The 20,977-nt window shown below is 41.5% G+C and overlaps 1 protein-coding gene across 2 annotated transcripts in view; it reads right to left on the bottom strand.

Annotated features, from left to right (window-relative positions):
• The window catches only part of KCNT2 (potassium sodium-activated channel subfamily T member 2), a 349,979-nt gene that overhangs the window by 91,109 nt on the left and 237,893 nt on the right, over window positions 1–20,977 (bottom strand). For both annotated transcript variants that reach the window (XM_067467600.1, XM_067467601.1), the window contains exon 14: window positions 9,164–9,272. In XM_067467600.1, the coding sequence (XP_067323701.1) occupies window positions 9,164–9,272 (109 nt within the window). The remainder of the gene's footprint in view (window positions 1–9,163; window positions 9,273–20,977) is intronic.

The raw sequence follows: 20,977 nt of genomic DNA, 5'->3' as shown, positions 1-20,977 counted from the left end.
AGAGAAACATGCCAAGAGGATGGCACGTCAAGCCAACCCCGACCGGGACTCTCTTCCACTTGGAAACCAAGAGGAAGGCGCATCAAGCCAACCCCAACCAGGACCATCTTCTACCTGGAAACCAATGCCCTCACCACGGGAGAAGATGTAGATCAAGAATAGGGCTCCTTAGTCACCTATGGACCCACCGCCAGTACACTGATTCTGGAAGACTATCCTTCTCTGACAATGAGAGATTGCCTAAGTAAGTAAGTAAAGTAATAATGGGTAAATTGTTCTGATATAGTATAACAGCTATAGAATAGTAAACACACTGATAAAGAATATTAACAGTATTAGAATTAACTTTGTTGTTATTTGCTATCATTAAAAACCCTATAAATTAAAGACCTTCATGAGCCCTGGCCATTAACAGCCATCATGTAAACTCAGGGCAATGGCTCACTTGTTAAAGTTAATTTATCTGTAACGTGGTCATTCCTCTTTTCCTACTACCATCCATTTTGACAAGCATGATCATCTCTCCAATGCATCCTGTCATCCTGTCATATATCCAGAGTGTGATAACAGAGTGTGATAGTGGACTTTTTGTGGTTTCTAGTGAGAGTTCAGGCATGATTTACTCTAGGACCCATCCATTTGTCATTTTGTCATATCCAAGTGTCCACAATAATCTCATTCAGTTTCACATTGCAAATGAACCAACCTTCTTCATATTAACTTTCTTCATTGTCTCACTTTCAAAATCATATAAAAAACTGGAAATATTGTGGTCTGCATGATCCTTAAAGTTTAATTCCTTATATTTAAGACACAATAAGAAGACAAATGGCACAATGTATTTCCTTTTTGAGATACATACTGGGGTTTCTTTTCATTCACACTTTCTCCCAAATTAGCTTATTACCAGGCATAATATAGTGAACTCTTCACAGAAGCAATGATGTGTCAGGTACACATCTGATGCGAATTGGACCATTTCAGAATATCAAGTGTTTCCAGTAGAAGGGTGACTATTACTTTGAGTTTGTGTTTTCGTCCCCTTTCCTCTTCCATGCCATCAAGCCCAGTAGCAAATGAAATGCTCTTCCTCCATTTCAACTGCCACAACTATGGCCTTGGAGGGAAGGATTAATAGGCAGACATAACTCCATCCTGCTTTAGGATGGAGTTATGTCTGCCTGAGCAGTAGTAGATCTCAGCAGAAGATGAAAAACTGTCGCTACTATGGTTCCAGGGGGAGAGAAAAGCACTATCTGCCAAACGTAAGTCTTCCCTCCACTACCACTCTCTTTTACTTATTTTGTGTCTCATTTCAATTGTCTGCCTGAGGACAAGAAACTGTCATATTAATTATTTGTAAGCCACTCTGGGAGAATTTTTAGCTTGGGGACATGGTGAAAATACTCTCTCTATATAAATTAATAAATAATCACCAGAGCTGAATATTTTCCCCAAATAATTTTATTGCAAATATATTAGAATTGGGGAAGAGTACTGTACTGTCACGCGCTGGGCCTGTGAAAAGGTCTGTAGACAGGACGTGCTCTGTATGCCCAACGGGATGCAGGATGCCTCAGATTAGAAGCCCTATAGATTTCCCTAAACAAAGTCTTTAGAAACTTGGAAAGTTTAACAAAGTTCTTTATTAGTGCTTGTTGTTGTTGTTCATTCGTTCAGTCGTCTCCGACTCTTCATGACCTCATGGACCAGCCCACGCCAGAGCTCCCTGTCTGCCGTCACCACCCCCAGCTCCTTCAAGGTCAGTCCAGTCACTTCAAGGATGCCATCCATCCATCTTGCCCTTGGTCGGCCCCTCTTCCTTTTGCCTTCCACTTTCCCCAGCATAATTGTCTTCTCTAGGCTTTGCTGTCTCCTCATGATGTGGTCAAAGTACTTCAACTTTGTCTCTAGTATCCTTCCCTCCAATGAGCAGTTGGGCTTTATTTCCTGGAGGATGGACTGGTTGGATCTTCTCGCAGTCCAAGGCACTCTCAGAACTTTCCTCCAACACCACAGTTCAAAAGCATCTATCTTCCTTCGCTCAGCCTTCCCTAAGGTCCAGCTCTCACATCCGTAGGTTACTACAGGGAATACCATGGCTTTGACTAGGCGAATCTTTGTTGCCAGTGTGATGTCTCTACTCTTTACTATTTTATCGAGACTGGACATTGCTCTCCTCCCAAGAAGTAAGCATCTTCTGATTTCCTGGCCACAGTCTGCATCTGCAGTAATCTTTGAATCTAGAAATACAAAGTCTGTCATGGCCTCTACATTTTCTCCCTTTATTTCCCAGTTGTCAATCATTCTTGTTGCCACAATCTTGGTTTTTTTATGTTTAGCTGCAACCCAGCTTTTGCGCTTTCTTCTTTCACCTTGATTAGAAGGCTCCTCAGCTCCTCCTCGCTTTTGGCCATCAGAGTGGTGTCATCTGCATATCTGAGGTTGTTGATGTTTCTTCCAGCAATTTTCACCCCAGCTTTGCATTCATCAAGCCCCGCACATCGCATGATGTGTTCTGCATACAAGTTAAAAAGGTTGGGTGAGAGTATGCAGCCTTGCCGTACGCCTTTCCCAATCTTGAACCAGTCTGTTGTTCCATGGTCAGTTCTTACTGTTGCTACTTGGTTCTTGTACAGATTCCTCAGGAGAGAGACAAGGTGGCTTGGTATGCCCAACCCACCAAGAACTTGCCACAATTATTATTATTATTATTATTATTATTATTATTATTATTGCTTAGGTCTTCAATAAATCAAACAAATACTTCAAGGCTTTGAATCAACTGGTGGATTTCTTAATCTTGTCCACAAGGGACAGGCAGCTATCTTCATGAACTGTTTCTTCTCTATCAGGGAAATCCTTGACCTCTACCTTGGCAATCTGTCTTAGGCTCTGCAGGCGTGGGCCCCTACACCCGGTGCAAATTGCGTTATGGCTGCCGCGAGTGGTCCTTACCAAACAGAGTCCTTTTCTTGATTTCCAAGAGGAAAGAAAGTCTTCAATTCCCAGCGAAGGCTGGCTGTAAAGCTGTGGGACTGGATTTCCCCAGCAAAAGCTATGCTTCCCTGTAGAGCTGTGGTACTGAATTCCCCCAGCAAAAGCTATGGGGCTGTAAATCCTCCAGCAAAAGCTGGCTGTACTTCCCCAGCAAAAGCTGTAAAAGATGAAGCTTTCTACAGGTGGAACTGACTCACGTCCTGTACGAAAGGCTTCTCTGTGAGAACTGAACTAGAGGTCCCCCTTTTCCCTCCTAAACCGAGAAAAAGGGGCGGAACTAAGGAACCTAACAATGATTGATGGGTCATTGGCCCTATAATTGTAAACCAAGGGAAGCCACCTTATTGCAAACTTTGAAATTGGAACTTTGAAATACATGCAAACACTCAAAGAAAGAAAAAGAAGCTGGAGCTCCTGGTACAGCCATACCAGAACACGTACAATGGTAGATATAGAACAGGGGCATATTTAGCATCTTACATCTTTATCTTCTTCTATTGTTATCTAATACAAAAAATATTTCAATGATGTTAAAAAAGAAAATGAGAAGCAAAAAAGAACACTTATAATCTAAAACAGAAGAAATGAAAAGCAGATGTACAGTGTTTTAAAACAGAGGAGATAAAAAAAAGTTCAAAAATGGATAATAGAAAGCCCCAACTAATGCTTCCTACCCTGTCTCTGTTGTCTTCTTCATAATAAAAAATCTATTATTTTTGTCATAAAATTTCTTATCACTGGTAGATTTAGAGAATAAGACCCTGGTCATGAACTGCGGCATGGAGGAAGGGAGGTGTTCCGCTAGCCGAGGGGCCCCCATAGAGGTCGTGGTGGGAAGGAGGAGATGCGGGAAAAGGAGACCTCAAATTCGGCCAAATTCGGACCATTTATCTAAAACATTAACAATTCCAACTCGGTCTCCTAAGGTAAATTGGTGTAACCAGGTGAGCGGACCCTCTGGACTAAAGGTGGTGCTGTTGAACGCCAGATCTGTCAACGGTAAAACGACCTGGATCCAGGACCTAATCCTGGACGAGCGGGCAGATCTGGCGTGCATCACGGAGACCTGGTTGGATGAAGCTGGAGGAGTAAATCTGACCCAGCTTTGTCCTCCGGGTTTCTCCGTGCAGCACCAACCGAGATCCGGAGGGCGGGGAGGCGGGGTCGCAGTGGTCTATAGAGATTCCATCCATCTGACCAGGTGCCCCATCCCGCAGACCGCAAATTTTGAAAGCGTCTACCTGAGGGTGGGTGACCGGGACGGAATAGGGATTCTGTTAGTGTACCGTCCACCTCGCTGCACTACAGTCTCCCTACCTGAGCTAGCGGGGGTGGTCTCGGGCCTGGCGTTGAAGTCTCAACAGCTCCTTGTGCTGGGAGACTTCAACATCCATGCCGAGGCGACCCTCACAGGTGCGGCTCAGGACTTCATGTCTGCCATGGCAACCATGGGGCTGTCCCAACAAATATCTGGCCCCACCCACTGTGCTGGACACACATTGGATTTGGTTTTCTGCCAGGGATGGGAACAGGGTGGCGGGGTGGAGGAGTTGTCCATCTCTCCGTTGCCATGGACCGACCACTTCCTGATCAGATTTAGGCTCACTGCGCCCCCTAACCTCCGCAAAGGTGGAGGACCTATTAAGATGGTCCGCCCCAAGAGGCTGATGGATCCGAATGGATTCCTGACGGCTCTTGGGGATTTTCCCGCCACCTCGGTAGGTGACCATGTCGAAGCCTTGGTGGCTCTCTGGAATGGGGAGATGGCCAGGGCTATTGACATGATTGCTCCGGAACGTCCCCTCTCAAGTAGCCGAGCTAAACCAGCCCCTTGGTTTACTGAGGAGCTGGCAGTGATGAAGCGAAGGAAGAGGGAACTAGAGAGCGTGTGGCGTTCGGATCCGAGCGAGTCAAACCGAGCACGGTTTGTGTCCTTTCTTAGGGCATATGCCGCGGCAATAAAGGCCGCAAAGAAAACTTTCTTTGCGGCCACTATTGCATCTGCAAAGAACCATCCGGCGGAGTTGTTTCGGATTGTCAGAGGTCTTTTAACTCCCATCACTGCAGATGGGAGCCCTGACAATTCGGTCGCGCGCTGTGAAGCATTTGCTCGGTTCTTTGCAGACAAAGTCGCCTTGATCCGTTCTGGGCTGGACGCCGCGTTAGATGCAGTCTCCGAGAATGTAACAAGAGCACCTGCTTGTCCTATTTTGATGGATTCTTTTCAGTTTGTGAAACCCGAGGTTGTGGACAAGATACTTGGAGGAATGAGGCCCACCACGTCCATCCTAGACCCCTGCCCATCCTGGCTTCTAAGGGAGGCCAGAGGGGGATTGGCTGAGTGGGTAACAGTGGTGGTGAATGCCTCCCTTCGGGAAGGCAAGATTCCAGCGAGCCTAAAACAGGCTATTATAAAGCCGCTGTTGAAGAAGCCATCACTGGACCCCACTAAATTGGACAACTTTCGGCCTGTTTCCAATCTCCCCTTTTTGGGCAAAGTCATGGAAAGCGTGGTGGCTTCACAACTCCAGGTATTTTCCTTTGATGCTATTTGATGCCTTTTGTTTAAGTTCCCAAGAAAAAAAATCTAAGCTCTAGAAGCCTTTCTCTCACACACTGTTGCTTCCTGCTTTATTGTGAGTAAAGTACTTTGCTAAATGTCCTCTTGCCTTTTAACTGTGTCACTATCCAAAGGGCAAATTGTCATAACACATCCATGCCCATTCTTTGAATGGTGGAGAATTGGCTGGGGAGAGGGTAGATCTAAGAAGACTCTGATTGACACCCTTCTCCAAAACCAGGCATAAGGTGGCAATGGGAGGAGCTGTAGTCTTCTACAGTATGTTTGAGGGGAGGCAGAATAGGAAGCTGTAGTTCAGTTCTTCATACAGGATAACAGCCAGAATAACAGATTCAAGAAATATGGCAGTATTCACACTGGCTACATACTTTCTCATCTCCTCCAAATTGTCACAGGAGCCGTAAATTTTATAAAGCTACTAGCAGTACCCACCACACATTGTTGTGGCTAACCTTCCCTCCCTCTTTCTCACCTTTTTTCTTTCGCACCTTCCTTCCCTCTCTCTTCCATTCTCTCCTTCCTTCCTTCCTTCCTTCCTTCCTTCCTTCCTTCCTTCCTTCTCTACCTCTTTCTTTCTTCCCCTCCCTTTTTCTTTCCCATTTTTCTTTCTCTCCTTTCTTCCTTCTCTACCTTTTTCTTTCATTTCTTCCTTCACTCTTTTCTTCCATCCTTCCTTCTCTCTTTCCTTCTTTCTCTCTTTCTTTCCTTTCCTCCTTCCTTCCCTCCTTCTTTCCTTCTGTCCCTGGTAGCGGATGAGGCTCCCCCCCCCCTCATTGGACCAACCATTGTGCCATCTGTTCCTAGCTCCTGCTCCTGCTGAAAAAGGGAGGATGGTCAGTGGTGCTTGTTGTGCTTGCTGTGTCCTCATGCAGGAGGGGTCGGGGTCATGGAATGCATTTGTGTGTGTTTGCTGTGTCATTTTCTACCTTTTTTGGATTTTAAAATTATTTTCACTGGGATTTTGGGGATTTTTTGAGTGATAATCACTCCTTGGGTTAATAGGTGTCTTGTGGCCAAATTTGGTGTCATTCCATCCAGTGGTTTTTGAGTTATTTGTGTCCCACAAATGAACATTACATTTTATATATATAGACTAGCTGTCCCCTGCCACATGTTGTTGTGGCCCAGTCTGTGTATATGTGTTTTGTGTGTTTATATAGTTGTGTATAAGTGTATATATGTGTTTGTTTGCATATATATGTATGTGTGCGTGTGGGTGGGTTTGCGCATGTGTTGTAATGTATTTTTTTTTGCTTTTTAAGTCTCTTTCCCTGTGGGTTTTTTTTGTGTGTGTTTATGAGTGATGGTCACTCGTTGGCCTGATGGGTATATTGTGTCCAAATTTGGTGTCAATTCGCCCAGTGGTTTTTGAGTTATGTTAATCCCACAAACGAACATTATATTTTTATTTATATAGATTCAAAGCAGGTTGGAGAAAGCAAGAGCAAAACTACCATGATAGAACAGCCCCTGAGATGGAAGGGAGACAGTTGAATTGTAGGTACTGGCTTGAATGAACCTTGTTTTGCATTACTGCTCTCAAGCTAGAACTTATTTTTATATTACTGACTTCCAGCATGGCTAGAAATGCCTTCTACTGATGCTATGAATTTGTATTATTTTGGACTGTAGGTGAATAACCAACTCAGAATAAGACACTTACTCCCACAACAGCCTTTTTTTCCATTTGTTAACCTTTTTCTTTTGTTGAAATCTGAGGCCACGTGCTGTGAATATTTTGTTTCTGGGACATTAATTAAGATTCAGGGTTCAAAATAAGTCTCTGATTTGTGAATTTATTAACATCAAATAGGTTAAAGTGTGGATTAGGAAATTTTAGCCAAATCCATATATTCTGGATATTAACTGCCTAGACTGCCAGCAAATCTTGCATTACTACAAACGGTAAAATTATGAGAACCTTAGTCCAAAATATCCAGGAAAACTAATGTCCCCATCTAGAGTATCAGCTAATCAATTTATAGGTTAGAGAAATGTCCTGCAAAAACAAAACTTGGTTTTAAAATACGTGCATGATATAGTGTTGGGGAAAGGTAAATTTCACACATTACCCTTGGTTATTTTTTTTAGTAAAGCAGTGTTATTTATTTGAAATGAAGTGATTACATCAAACTACATACATACACATACAGTGCAGAATTGAATAAAAAGGGTTAGTGATGGGAAGAAAAAAAGGGAAAAAGACGAAAAGTAGGTAATGGAAATAAACAGAATAAACAGGAACAGTAGATTCAGAGGAATTAAATTGATTTGACTTGGCTTGAGAGAATGAGTGGGTTGGAAGAAATGAACTGGAGGAAATTAAGAGCAATGAGTCAGAATCTGAAAGGGTGTGGAAAGAAAAAGAACTGGAAGTGACAGAAAGTCTTTATATTGTGCTTAGTGAATGGCACTAAGCACAATATGAGAATCAGTGCTTTTCTGAAAAGGAGAATCACACAAAACGCCTGACAGTTGCAGACCAAGTTTGTACATCTGAAGTAGGAGGAGATGCGTTCGGACAGGTGAGTTGGGCCAGAACCGTTTAGGGCTTTATATGGAAACTCACAACCATTATTTCTGAACGGAGCTCTCATTTTTTAGAAATACCAAATGGGATAGTTTGGTTTGTACCGCTTCAGAGCATATGTGAACATTCATATGACTGAGTATATCACTATTAAGAAATGATTTAACATCTCTATATATAGAAAATAAGCTAGTGTAGAATCCTTTCCCAGATATACTACCATTCTCGGTATAGGAATAGTTCATGTATGAATGTCTCTAACTTGACTGTTCATGAAGACTCTATGACCTGCAGTCAGGTAGATCTTCATCTCTTTATGTAAATCTTTTAGGGAAGCTTTCCTGATTACTCGTACATTTTGTTTAATGACTATCACCTTAAATAAACACTGACAGTTATTTTCACTGAGAAAGCAGCTGGTAATCATTTAGAAGAACCTAGGTTTCGCTAAATGTAGATTGAAAAGTAATGGCACCAATCATGAGGCTCTTCAACCTTTTTTTAAAATGAAAAATCCCTAATAGTGATAATTGTAATTGTTATCACCTTCCCGTTCTTTGCTCCCAGATTTTGCATATTTTACCATGTATGTGTCAATCTTTTTATTTATTTAAGGTAAATAGTGAGGTGGTGGTTATGCTTGTTCCCCCAATTTTTGGCATGTTATCCCTTTTTGATCAATATTTATTTTTAAGGAAATATTCTTAGGCTCATACTGTTCTGAATCTGTCACACTATAGTCTTGCAAGCCACTTTGTAAAGGACGAAATCGTAAGCTTTTTTGGCTTTTCCCCAATAACGTGATTCCTTCTGCATAATATCCTTGTTCAAAACCTGTCAAATACCCTTTAGAAATGAAGTGCTGGCACCCACCAGTTTTGTAATGACCTTTGAAACATTTTTTTATTGATCACACGTGCCTAATAAAAAGCACAGATTAGTGTGGAAACTGTCCCAAAATGACTTGTGAGAGAAAGGTAGGAAAGTGAGATAGACGAGAAATAGAAATCTTTCTTTATTTCCAAAGACATGCTACAAAGGACCAGACTTACCTGCAAATTTGATATGGAACTTATTTTCAGGCTTCAATATCTGAACATACAGAGGGCAATTGGGTGCAAAATCTTTAACTGCCCAAGCTCTTAAAATGGTTTGATGATCCTATAATAAAAGAGAAGGGAATACATAAGGAAAGATGCATTTGTTCAGACTTTAACATCTTTTAATATTTATATTTCCAGTTGCTTATTTAGCATAATAAAGAATATACTGGGATTGTGGCACGGCTGGCTGAGTGACAGCTGCATTAAGACCACTCTGACCAAAAGGTCATGAGTTCGAAGCCAGCCCTGGTTGGAGTGGGTTTCCAACCAATTGTGTGTAACCTGTTGTCGACCTTTGCAACCCGAAAGACAGTTGCATCTGTCAAGTAGGAAAATAAGGTACCACCTTAAAGTGTGGGGAGGCTAAATTAACTGATTTATGAGGCCATAAAGAAGACTCCAGCAAAGCATTCCAGCGGGAAAGCATGCGGGGAATGCGGAAGTGCTTTATCAGCGTCGCAGATGGACGATGAAAGTGACAGCTCCCCCAGTGGCCAGAAAAAGTTAAAATAGCCTCTGTGTATGTCTGTATATGTTTGTATGTCAAAAATTGGCATTGAATGTTTGCCATATATGTGTACACTGTAATCCACCCTGAGTCCCTGCGGGGTGAGAAGGGCGGAATATAAAATCTGTAAATAAATAAATAATAAATAAATAAATATACCATAGCTGTCATGCCAATAATCACCCCATGAATGTCAGCAGAAGTCACAGACAAGCATATCTGTTACGAACAATCTGTTACGATAATTTTGGAAAATTATTCCAAAAATTTTGGAAAATTATCCAAAAATCCAGTCTTTTCTCTTAAACATTTTAACGATAAATCACCATTCATCAATCACACTGTGTTACAGGAATTTTGCATAGATCACGTAAGTTTCCAAAATAATTCTGGACATGGATGAATAGTTTGGTCCATGAGAAGGCTGTAAAAACATGCAAAACTACAAACCCCAGGATTCCACAGTAGGAAAAGTGGTGTCAAACAGCATTCATTCTAAAGTGAAAGCATGTCCAAGACAATATACTGTATGTACTGTGAGCCCTACTGTTTTATACTTCCCACTCTCTGCCGCGGCATCATCTATCAATATTAGTTATTTTCTTATGACTGTTATATTTAAAATCAAAGGCATCATATGTGTTTATGATGTTCGTGTGCCATTTCCATTTTACAAACAGAAAACATAACATGTATAATGTTACTTTTCTTTTCTTCTGTTTCTTACAGGATGTCTAGCATTCTGAACATCAGCAAGCTAATTCTCTGATTTTTTTTTCTCCAAGGTGCATATATTAACTTTCAAAGTTACATAGGAACTTTCTCTGTGATGGTGGATTGATGTAGAGCAGGCATGGGCACATCTTCTAACTTGGGGGCCGCATGCTAGCACTCCCTGTTAAGAGGACTGGTTGTATGGTGATGGAAGGAAAGAAGGGAACGAAGGAGGAAGGAAGGAGAGAAGGAAGGAAGGATGAAAGGGAGGAAGGGAAGGATGGAAGGAGAAAGCGGGAAGGAGGGAGGAAAGAGGGAAGGAAGGAGGAAAGTGTAGAAGGGATGGATGGAAGGAGAAAGAGGAAGGTGAGGGAGGGAGGTGAGGAGGAAGGAAAGCAAGAACTAAAGATGGATGGAAGGAAGGAAGGGAAGGATGGAAGGTGAAAGAGGGAGGTAAGGAGGAAGGAAAGAGAGAAGGAAGGAAAGAGAAAATGAAAGGATGGGAGGATGGGAGGAAAGGATGGGAGGAAAGGATGGGAGGAAGTGAAGGAGGAAGAGAAGGATGGAAGGAATAAAGGGAAGGAGGAAGTAAACAGAAGAAAGGAAGAGTGGAAGGGAATGGAAAGAAGGAGAAAGAGGAAGAGAGAGAAGGAAGGGGAAAAAGAGAGAAGGAAGGAAAGACAAAAGGGAAGGAAGAAAGAGAGGAAGGAAGAAAGGAGAGAGGGAAGGAGAGAGAGAAGAGGGAAAGAAGGACGAAAGGTGGAAGGGAACAGGGAGGGAGAAAGAGGGAGGTAAGAAAGGAAGGGAAGGATGGAAAGAAGAAGTAAAGAGAGAAGGAAGGAAGGATTGAATGTTGAGAAAGAGGAGGGCCTCAGAAAAGAGCTCAAGGAGCCGTATCCTGTCACTGGGCCTGGGTTTGCCCATACCTCATGTAGAGATGAAATACCCAAGTATTTACACTGTTCTTACACTAAGTCTACATGCTATCATTCAAACTAAGATATCTGCCTCAGCCCATATTCATCAGAGGGCCAAGTCTGCATTATAGAGTAATGAGAAAATGGAAATACGAAGCTTCAACTGACAAGAAAGGAAGTTTTCCTATGGTGAAGAATGTTACATTAGGATCACCAGATAGTAACTGCTAGATGTGCTCTTGAGGAAACATTTCTAGGACAAATGAAAATCCTATCAAAAAAGAAAAATGTTTTAGATGGAATGGAAGGAGGCATTTTCTTTAAAAGGTGTTTTTTTGGGCGGGGGAACTAATCTATATTTTGGTTCTATTTATGTCACTCATGAAACATAACAGGCTAAAACCTAACTATGGCAGATTGATTGAATAAATGAGCCTTGTTAAATTAGTATTTATTTTAAGTCTCACATGAAGGTTAGCAGGGGCTAAGAACTGGGATTACATGTTACTGGCATTTAAGCCACCCTGAGTCCTTTTGAGGATAGGAGGCGGGATATAAATAAAGATTATTATTATTATTTGAAACACAAGATGAGTCCACAGCAGACACTCTGATGGCTGTTGTATTGGATCACACGTCGGACACTTTCCAAGTGTCTAGGACTGTGTGATCTATTGGTGAATAATGCATGCAGATCCCAGTGAGGTGGCCTTCTGCAGCTGGCAATGGTAATTTTGTCAGTGCCTATTGTGTTTAAGTGCATGCCAAGGACTTCAGGCACTGCACCCAGTGTGCCGATCACCACTGGGACCATCTTAACTGGCTTGTGTCAGTCTTTGCAGTTCGATCTTTAAATCCTCATATCATGTCAGCTTTTCCAGTTGTTTTTCTTCAATCCTGCTGTCACCTGGGATTGCAACATCAACAATCCATACTTTGTTTTTTAACACGATTGTGAGGTCAGGAGTAGTGTGCTCCAAAATGCTTTCTGTCTGAATTCAGAAGTCCCAGAGGAGTTTCAATATGAGGAGGATTACTTCAGGAATTTTTTCTAGGCAACATTTTGCACATGGTTGCTTTTCACAAAACACAAAAGTTTTCTGCTCATGAAACAACATTTTCTACACATACAAAATAATATTTGTGCATAAAATGTTGTTTTCTACACAGAAAATTCTGTACTCAAGTACCTATTCCATGCAATATCTGTACAGAATTTCTTTGTGCAGAAATATTATCTGTGCTGAAATAATGTTTTCTATGCAAAACAATGACTGCAAATAATCTTTGACAACTATGGTTTCCAAAGTTTTTCTTATACTGGGAAGAAAATTGCTAAAATCACTAATTGCTTCATTCAAGGAAGGAATTAGTGAAGAATTACATTCATAATTCAAAACCCGTAGATTGCCTCAAGAGATGCAGTGAGTTAATGTTGAATGTCATCTTAATCTGACCTATTTATTTCTCAATTATTTGGTTTCTTGCCACTCTGTGCATTCCAAAAATAATTTGTTCATCAACCTCTGTGGATATTTTAAGTAGAGACTCTTATTATCTTTCTAATTCCTTGAAATCCCAATTGTGCCTAGCTGATTTAGGTGTAATTCATTTCTCAGAGGTTTTTAATTTTTTTTTTTCAAAAAAAGAGAGTGATTCCTCTAGTTATCTTGTTAGTCTTTTGTATGTGTGCAGTTTTCATATTTCAAAATAAATGTATTTAATTCACAATATTATTACATTGTACATACAGTTTGCATTGCAAAGCAAGACAAAACATTTTACTGTTGATTTTCTTGAGCAAACTAAATTTAGTTCCCATTAAAATTCCCCCATGTAGTTAAATCTATATATAATTTACAAGAGCCAGTATGGTGTAATAATCTTGTGCACTGAACAAGGATGTTTGGAGACCAGGATTTAAATATTCCCTTATCTATGGAAACCCACTATATAACCTTAAGGAAATCACATCTCTTAGCCTATCTGGACAAATCTTTTCATGAAAACCCCATGATAGGTTCTCCATAAATCAGAAATAACTTGAAGGAATTAATGTGTGTATAATTTAGTTTTAACTTTTGCCTTTTACCTCTGATCACTCAATCAAATAAGTATAATGACAAAAATAATGAAAATAGAAAAATAGTGATTGTATTAATAGGCTGCTTTTTCTTTGCATGTGGATGAGTGACTCCCGTTCCCACCACCGTAATGAAAGATGACTGAAACACAGCATTGGGATGAAAAATGGCCACAACTTATTTATTGATTACAGGAACAAAAGGGGTTGGCAGCCAGGCATGGGTTCTGGATCAAGATCGCTCAGCCTGATACTGACTGATACTGCAAAACCCTGACCAGGGGCCACTGGCACAATACCAGGCGATGAAACATGGCACCCCTGGGAACCATCGGATGTTCCCCCTCGTCCAGTAGGGGGATGGCATAAAATCCGATCCAGGGCCCATGCCACATGCCAATCCAAGTTGTGATGAACTAACAAAGACCAAACTGAGCAACAAATACAAACATGTTCAAAATGCAGAGTGGGTGGGATGTCCAAACTGAAGCAGGTCTGATGCCTGCAGAGGCCCCATGCAGCCTATGTATGGCTGCTGGGAGAAGGACATGGCCATCCCCTGGCCAATCTGAGGGCCAGGCAGGTCTGGCCACTGATTGGCTGGCCAGGCAACAGGAAACTTCTTGCCATGCAGGGGGCATCTGGGAAGGAGAACGAACCTTGCCTGGTAAGTCAGGCAATGTACAGGGTTAGTCAAAATGCATAGGCCAATAAGCCATTCAATTGAATGGCTTATTGGCCTATGCATTTTGACTAACCCTGTATTTAACCCCAATAAGAGTTGTAAGAGATGCTAGGGTGCATCCACTGCCAGAAGGGATTTCTTTGTATCTTTATTAAATATTTATTGAAGATTCAAAGCAGGTTGGAGACAGCAAGAGTGAAACTACCATGATAGAACAGCTCCTGAGATGGAAGGGAGACAGTCAAAGTTATCACAGAAATGACAGGTCATTATCTGGAACAATTTTGAGTTGAGAACAGATTCCAGAATTCCTGTTTGCCTTCACTAAAGGCAAAGAAAGAGCACAGTACCAACAGTACCAAAAAGAGCACCATAAGAGGGAGCACAATGTGATTTTGGACTGTTCTCCTTTCTTATGCTATGCTATTGATTCTTGGGAATTGGACTACTGGTGAAATAAAGAAAATGTTGTATTGTCAAAGGCTTTCATGGCTGGAATCACTGGGTTGTAGGTTTTTTCAGGCTATATATGACCATGTTCTAGAGGCATTCTCTCTTAAGGAAAAAAACCTACAACAACCCAAATAAAATGTTCTCTCTAAACTGTCATTTCATCATCCTTTTTATACTAATATTGGATAATGATGTATACATGTGTATGAATCATGATGAGGTTGTAAGGCCAAAATTATGAATTTTGATATGATCCATGGATAAGTCAAGGGTCATTCTGTGGAGAGGTGAAAGCACAAATGCCACAACAGGGGGACGGCCACCAGACCCCAACCACTGCCACATTTTCCCACCAAAGTATTCAAAGAGACCAGAAGCATTGACATGGCAGGATGAGTGGAGGGGATGAGTGCTTCTTCTGGGTTCTCTTTCCTTCCACCTCTCTACTAAAAAAAATGTTGGTTCCTCTATTTTTGGTAAGAGTTATTCACATTGGCTGTGAAAAAGTCAGTCTAGTTGATTTGGGTTTATTTTATTTTACTAAAATTTCAAAACTTATATTATTAACTGTTAACTTATTGATGCTATTTGCATCCAGACTCAAGAGGTCTCGTTTACTTGTCTTCCTGCCCATCTCTGCCAACTATTCTGACTTAATGCTAGGTGACACATGGTCTTCTTTCCACTTTGGTCTTTCAGTTGCACTATGTAGGTTTCCAAATACTGTGCATGGAGAGAAGAGAGCCATCCCAGGACAAAACAGGATGAATTAATAATCAGCATAATTTTAAAAGCAAAAAATTACAGTTGACAAGCTCAAAATCACTTAAACATCAATTCCATAATTATTTTCTATCATGCTTCTACATTTTACACAAATATGTTGAAAAAAATAATTGCCAAGTAAAAGTCAGTGAAAGAAATGCAAATCATGATTTAGATTTAGAGTCTGGATTGCTTTGACCCTCAATATGAATTGTGATTTTTGGCTTTGTTCAGAATTTGGGACCCTGTTCACAACCCTTCTAGATATGATCCACAAGGAATGAATTTCTCAATCAGGATCTGAAATGGAGAGAGATGCCTCTCTCAGAATTCAAGTGGCAGGATTTTTCAGACATGACATCTCAGTGTGCCTAATAACATTAACCCAAATCCAATTGTTAGTTCTACCATTGAATCAACTGAATTTACACAATTATTACATTATTAAACTTCCACAAATCAAAGGGGCCTACTTTAACAATTACATTTTGGTTATTCACAACAAATGTTTCAGTCATAATGAGAGCCTATTGCTTGAACATGCTGCAATATATCAATGTTATGCTAGGCAAACACAGACACAGATAGTTTGCAGGTGACTTCCAAATTACATGACATAATCTTCAATTCCTCACCCACTTCATAGGAAATCTGCTACAAAACAGAAGCTTTTTTGTTGAGTTCCAGGGCCAGAGAAGCAGATGACGGAAACAGAAGCACGGCCTGCCTCAGGGGAGCGTGCTTGCTCCATCCATGTTCAACATCTACACAAATGACCAGCCACTGCCAGAAGGGACAGAGAGTTTCATCTATGCTGATGATCGTGCCATTACCGCTCAAGCAGGGAGCTATGAGATGGTAGAACAGAAGCTCTCCAAAGCTCTAGGTGCTCTTGCTGCCTATTACAGGGAAAACTAGCTGATCCCCAACCCATCTAAAACACAGACATGCACCTTTCACCTTAAGAACAGACAAGCATCCCGAGCTCTGAGGATTACCTGGGAAGGAATCCCACTGGGGCATTGCAGCACACCCAAATACCTAAGAGTCACTCTGGACCGTGCTCTTACCTACAAGAAACACTGCATGAACATCAAGCAAAAAGTGGATGCTAGAAACAATATCATAAGAAAGCTGACTGGCACAACCTGGGGATCACAGCCAGACACAGTGAAGACATCTGCCCTTGCGCTGTGCTACTCTGCTGCTGAGTACGCATGCTCAGTGTGGAACACATCTCACCACACTAAAACAGTGGATGTGGCTCTTAATGAGACATGTCACATTATCACATGGTGTGTGTGCCCTACACCACTGGAGAAATTACACTGCTTAGCTGGTATTGCACCACCTGACATCCGCCGGGAAGTAGCAGTCAATAGTGAAAGGACCAAGGCAGAGACATCTCCAGCTCATCCCCTGTTTGGGTATCAGCCAGCACTTTAACTACTTAAATCTAGAAATAGTTTTTTATGATCTACAGAGACACTCGCTGGAACACCTCAGCAAGCGAGAGTCCAAAAGTGGCAGGCTCAAACCCAGAACCTCAACCAATGGCTGATACCAAATGAGAGACTCCCCCCTGGGCACACAGAAGACTGGGCGACTTGGATGTGCTGAACAGACTGTGCTCTGGCACCACAAGATGCAGAGCCAACCTCAAGAAATGGGGCTACAAAGTGGAATCCACAACATGCGAGTGTGGAGAAAAGCAAACCACTGACCACCTGCTGCAATGCAACCTGAGCCCTGCCACATGCACAATGGAAGACCTTCTTGCAGCAACACCAGAAGCACTCAAAGTGGCCAGCTACTGGTCAAAGGACATTTAATCAACTACCAAACTCACAAATTTTGTATATAGTCTGTTTGTTTGCTTTGTTCTGTTCGAAATGTAATGTTATTGACTAGTTGCCCTGACACGACAAATAAATAAATAAAATTTTCAATTATAAGAAAAGAACACTCTCTAGGAAACATCAATATCAACAGGATTGAAGCATTTAAAGCAAAATATGCTTGTGTTTTATTTTAATTACATGTTGGGATTTCTTTGTACTTTAAAATGGTGGGATGAGATTTAGAGAAGGGGTAAATTTTCCTGTGCTACCTGGGCAACAGGGAAACACCAAGCCTTCTGTAAAACCTGTCTTCAGATGCATTGTGGTGGCTACCCAGCAAAAGTACAGCCAAACTGAACAGCTTGAATAAAAGACCTAAACGAAGCATATCGCAATAGTCAGAAGCTTATAAGTGACTCTACTATCCATACCACCTCACATCTATATATATAAAATGCTCTGTGCATTATGAGTTCCTTAGAAACAAAAGAACCAATGAACGAAATCACACCAAATTTGGAATTGAACCAAACTTGGCACACAGAACTCCCATGACCAACAGAAAATACTGGAAGGGTTTGGTGGGCATTGACCTTGAGTTTGGGAGTTGTAGTTCAACTATATCCAGATAGCACTGTGGACTCAAACAATGATGGATGTGGACCAAACTTGGCACAAGCACTCAATACGCCCAAATATGAACACAGATGGTGTTTGGGGAAAATAGACCTTGACATTTGGGAGTTGTAGTCACTGGAATTCACAGTTCACCTACAATCAAAGAGCATTCTGAACTAGGGCTGTCCAACCACGGAAAAATTTGTTTCTAAACTCGATTCGTTTTTAGGGGGGTTTTGCGTTTCGTTATTTAAAAGAATTCCGAAATTTTTCTTTTAAAAAGTTCAATATTTACGAAATTTCGGAAATTACGAAACAATTTCAAAACAATAACGAATTGATTCGTTAATGGCGGACGCGATTGCGCAATACGCTAAAAAACCCTCCAAATGGGACAGGGGGAACTTCTGAAGCTTCCCTCTCCCTCTGTTGTTGACTGTTGGTGTGATAATTTTTTTATCACTGATAAAACAAACAACGACTATAAAACTTGCACCAGACATTCGGAACTAATAACGAAACAATTTCGAAACAATTTCGAAACAATTATGAAACGAATTGGAAAAATTCGTTTCGTTTTTTAGTTGCTCCTGAATGGTTCAATATCGCTTCGTTATAAAAAAAAAATAACAAATTAATAACGAATTATGAAATTAACGAACAAAACCGCCCAGCCCTATTCTGAACCCCACGAACGACAGAATCGGGGTAAACTTCCCACACAGAAGCCCCATGACCAACAGAAAATACTTAAGGCCATCCAATCCAACTCCCTTCATCAGAGTCCTCCTGACAAAGAGCCATCCAGCCATAGATAGATATAGATAGATAGGATTCACACACAGAGAGATATAGTGTCATAGATTTGAAAGGGACCCCTAAAGAAGGACAATTATATGTGGAATGTTCCAGGGTGAGCAAACCAGACACTCTCCACATAAACACTGGCAAAGAAACAGCAAGAAATATTGTTTACCCACAAGTATAAAGAAATTACATATATTAGAAACCAACACTTTCTCATTACTTTATTTTCCAGATCAATAGACTGGGCCACAGCAACGCGTGGCAGGGTAAATCTAGTCATATATATAAAAACTTTGTATGTAAATGAACAACATCACTTTATACGAGACAGCTTTCTGTGTTGTTATATTTGCAAACATTTTTCCCAATCTTGTATAACTCCTGATCAATACAATTGGCTGAGACAAAACTCCTTTCTTTTTCTTATTTTATGGATCGTGACAATAGAAAGCCACAAATTAAAACACCCACATAAAATCAGTTGCATAAGTACAATTTACCACTTTGAACAACCATGCTGCTGGATCGGGAAGGTGAAGGAGGAAAGCGGGAGCCCTGGGTGCAGCATGCTGAGGCATGCCTCTAGGAGGCAGGGATGTGCCACAGGCTCCCCAACAATGGCAGTAGTAATCAATAGAGGCTGCAGTGAAAGGGGGGTTAGTATAACAGGCTGGTCTAAGAGGACTCAAAGGAGGCCCCCAGGTAGCGCAGGGTGAATGGGAATGCTTTGAAAGAGAAGAGATAATTACAGAAACAATCCCCTGAATAGCCACCCTGAATAGCCAAGGCTCCCAACAACCCTTGACTCCAAGCCCTGACAATGACACCTCAGAGACAGCAGAGCAGCAAGCGACCCTTCTTCTTGCTTGTGCTGCCTGAAACTGAATGTAGTGGGGAGACGCTGACACCCAAGGAGGCTTCCTTAAGCCCCTCTCTACACAGGCTGGCAGCAACACCAGTCTCAACAGAAAGCTGGTCTCTTTGACGAGGGAATTCAAAGGCTCCCCTCCGGCCATATGGCTGGCCTTTGTGGCTTGAGGTGAGTGTTTGCTCAGTGGAAAGGGGTTTTAAGAATAGTGGTTCCACAAATAAACTTTGCTATGATTCAGTGTTTCAAGCTCCCACACAGAGGTTATAGTGGTTAAGCATGTCTCTCCGGCATTTTTTTGGAGGGGACTAGAAATTTGTGGAAGGGAAAACGGCAATGAAGGAGATGGAATATAAGAATGATACAGTTAAGTTCTGGTGCAGCTAGTTCATATTCATTTCAATGGAATTTTGCACTTCAGAGTTGTTGGGGTTTTTTTGTCGTGTCAGGAGCGACTTGAGAAACTGCAAGTTGCTTCTGGTGTGAGGGAATTGGCCGTCTGCAAGGACGTTGCCCAGGGGACGCTCGGATGATTTGATGTTTTTATCATCCTTGTGGGAGGCTTCTCTCATATCCCCGCATGAGGAGCTGGAGCTGATAGAGGGAGCTCATCCGCCTCTCCCCGGATTCGAACCTGCGACCTGTCGGTCTTCAGTCCTGCCGGCACAGGGGTTTAACCCACTGCGCCACTGGGGGTTCCACTTCAGAGTTAAAAGTGTAATAGTTTAGTTCTGCGGTCCAATACCTTCTTGAGTGCAATACAATTTGCTTTAAGAGGTTAGAGAAACAGAATTTTACAGTATTGTACCTTTATGTAATCCCAGGGTGAGAAGTGATTTCCATTGAGCCAATCAATCTCACCCTTAGGTAAAAGAGGCATCAAATGAATGGGACTGCATACAAGACAGGGCTGTGGTGTGAGTGGTTAGCCGGTCTGAGCCCCTCTATGGATGTAGAGAAGATCGGGATATAAACGTTTTAAATAAATAAATAAATTCCCAGAATAAGGAATCCCAAGCAATATGTCCCAAATGCACTTTACGAGAGATTTAGAATTGTCTGCACACCCACCTATCCCTAAAATATCCATCCTATTTCTCTTGGACATGCCCAGCATTTTTAAAATTTTAATCATTACATTTGGGCCTGCCACAGGTTTTTAAATGTGTTGTGATATTATTGTTATTGTTTAGCTTTGTTATGAGTTATTTATTGTTGTATTGTTGTTGTTGTTGTTGTTGTTGTTGTTGTTGTTGTTGTGTTTTATTGATGTATTTGGGCTCGGCCTCTTGTAAGCCACACTGAGTCCTGCGGGAGATGGTAGCAGGGTATAAATAAAGGTTCATTATTATTATTATTATTATTATTATTATTATTATTATTATAGAAATAAATCCTATGTATGCACTTCTCTAGGGGGCCATCCAGACAGTATCTTAAACCCAGGAGTTCCTGCAGAAATCAGTAGGGTGGTCAGATGCCATTCTCTGTAAACCCGGAAGAA

Source organism: Anolis sagrei, chromosome 4 (assembly GCF_037176765.1).
Source record: "Anolis sagrei isolate rAnoSag1 chromosome 4, rAnoSag1.mat, whole genome shotgun sequence".
NCBI classification, from domain to species: domain Eukaryota; kingdom Metazoa; phylum Chordata; class Lepidosauria; order Squamata; family Dactyloidae; genus Anolis; species Anolis sagrei.
This window is presented reverse-complemented; position numbering and strand designations above follow the sequence as displayed.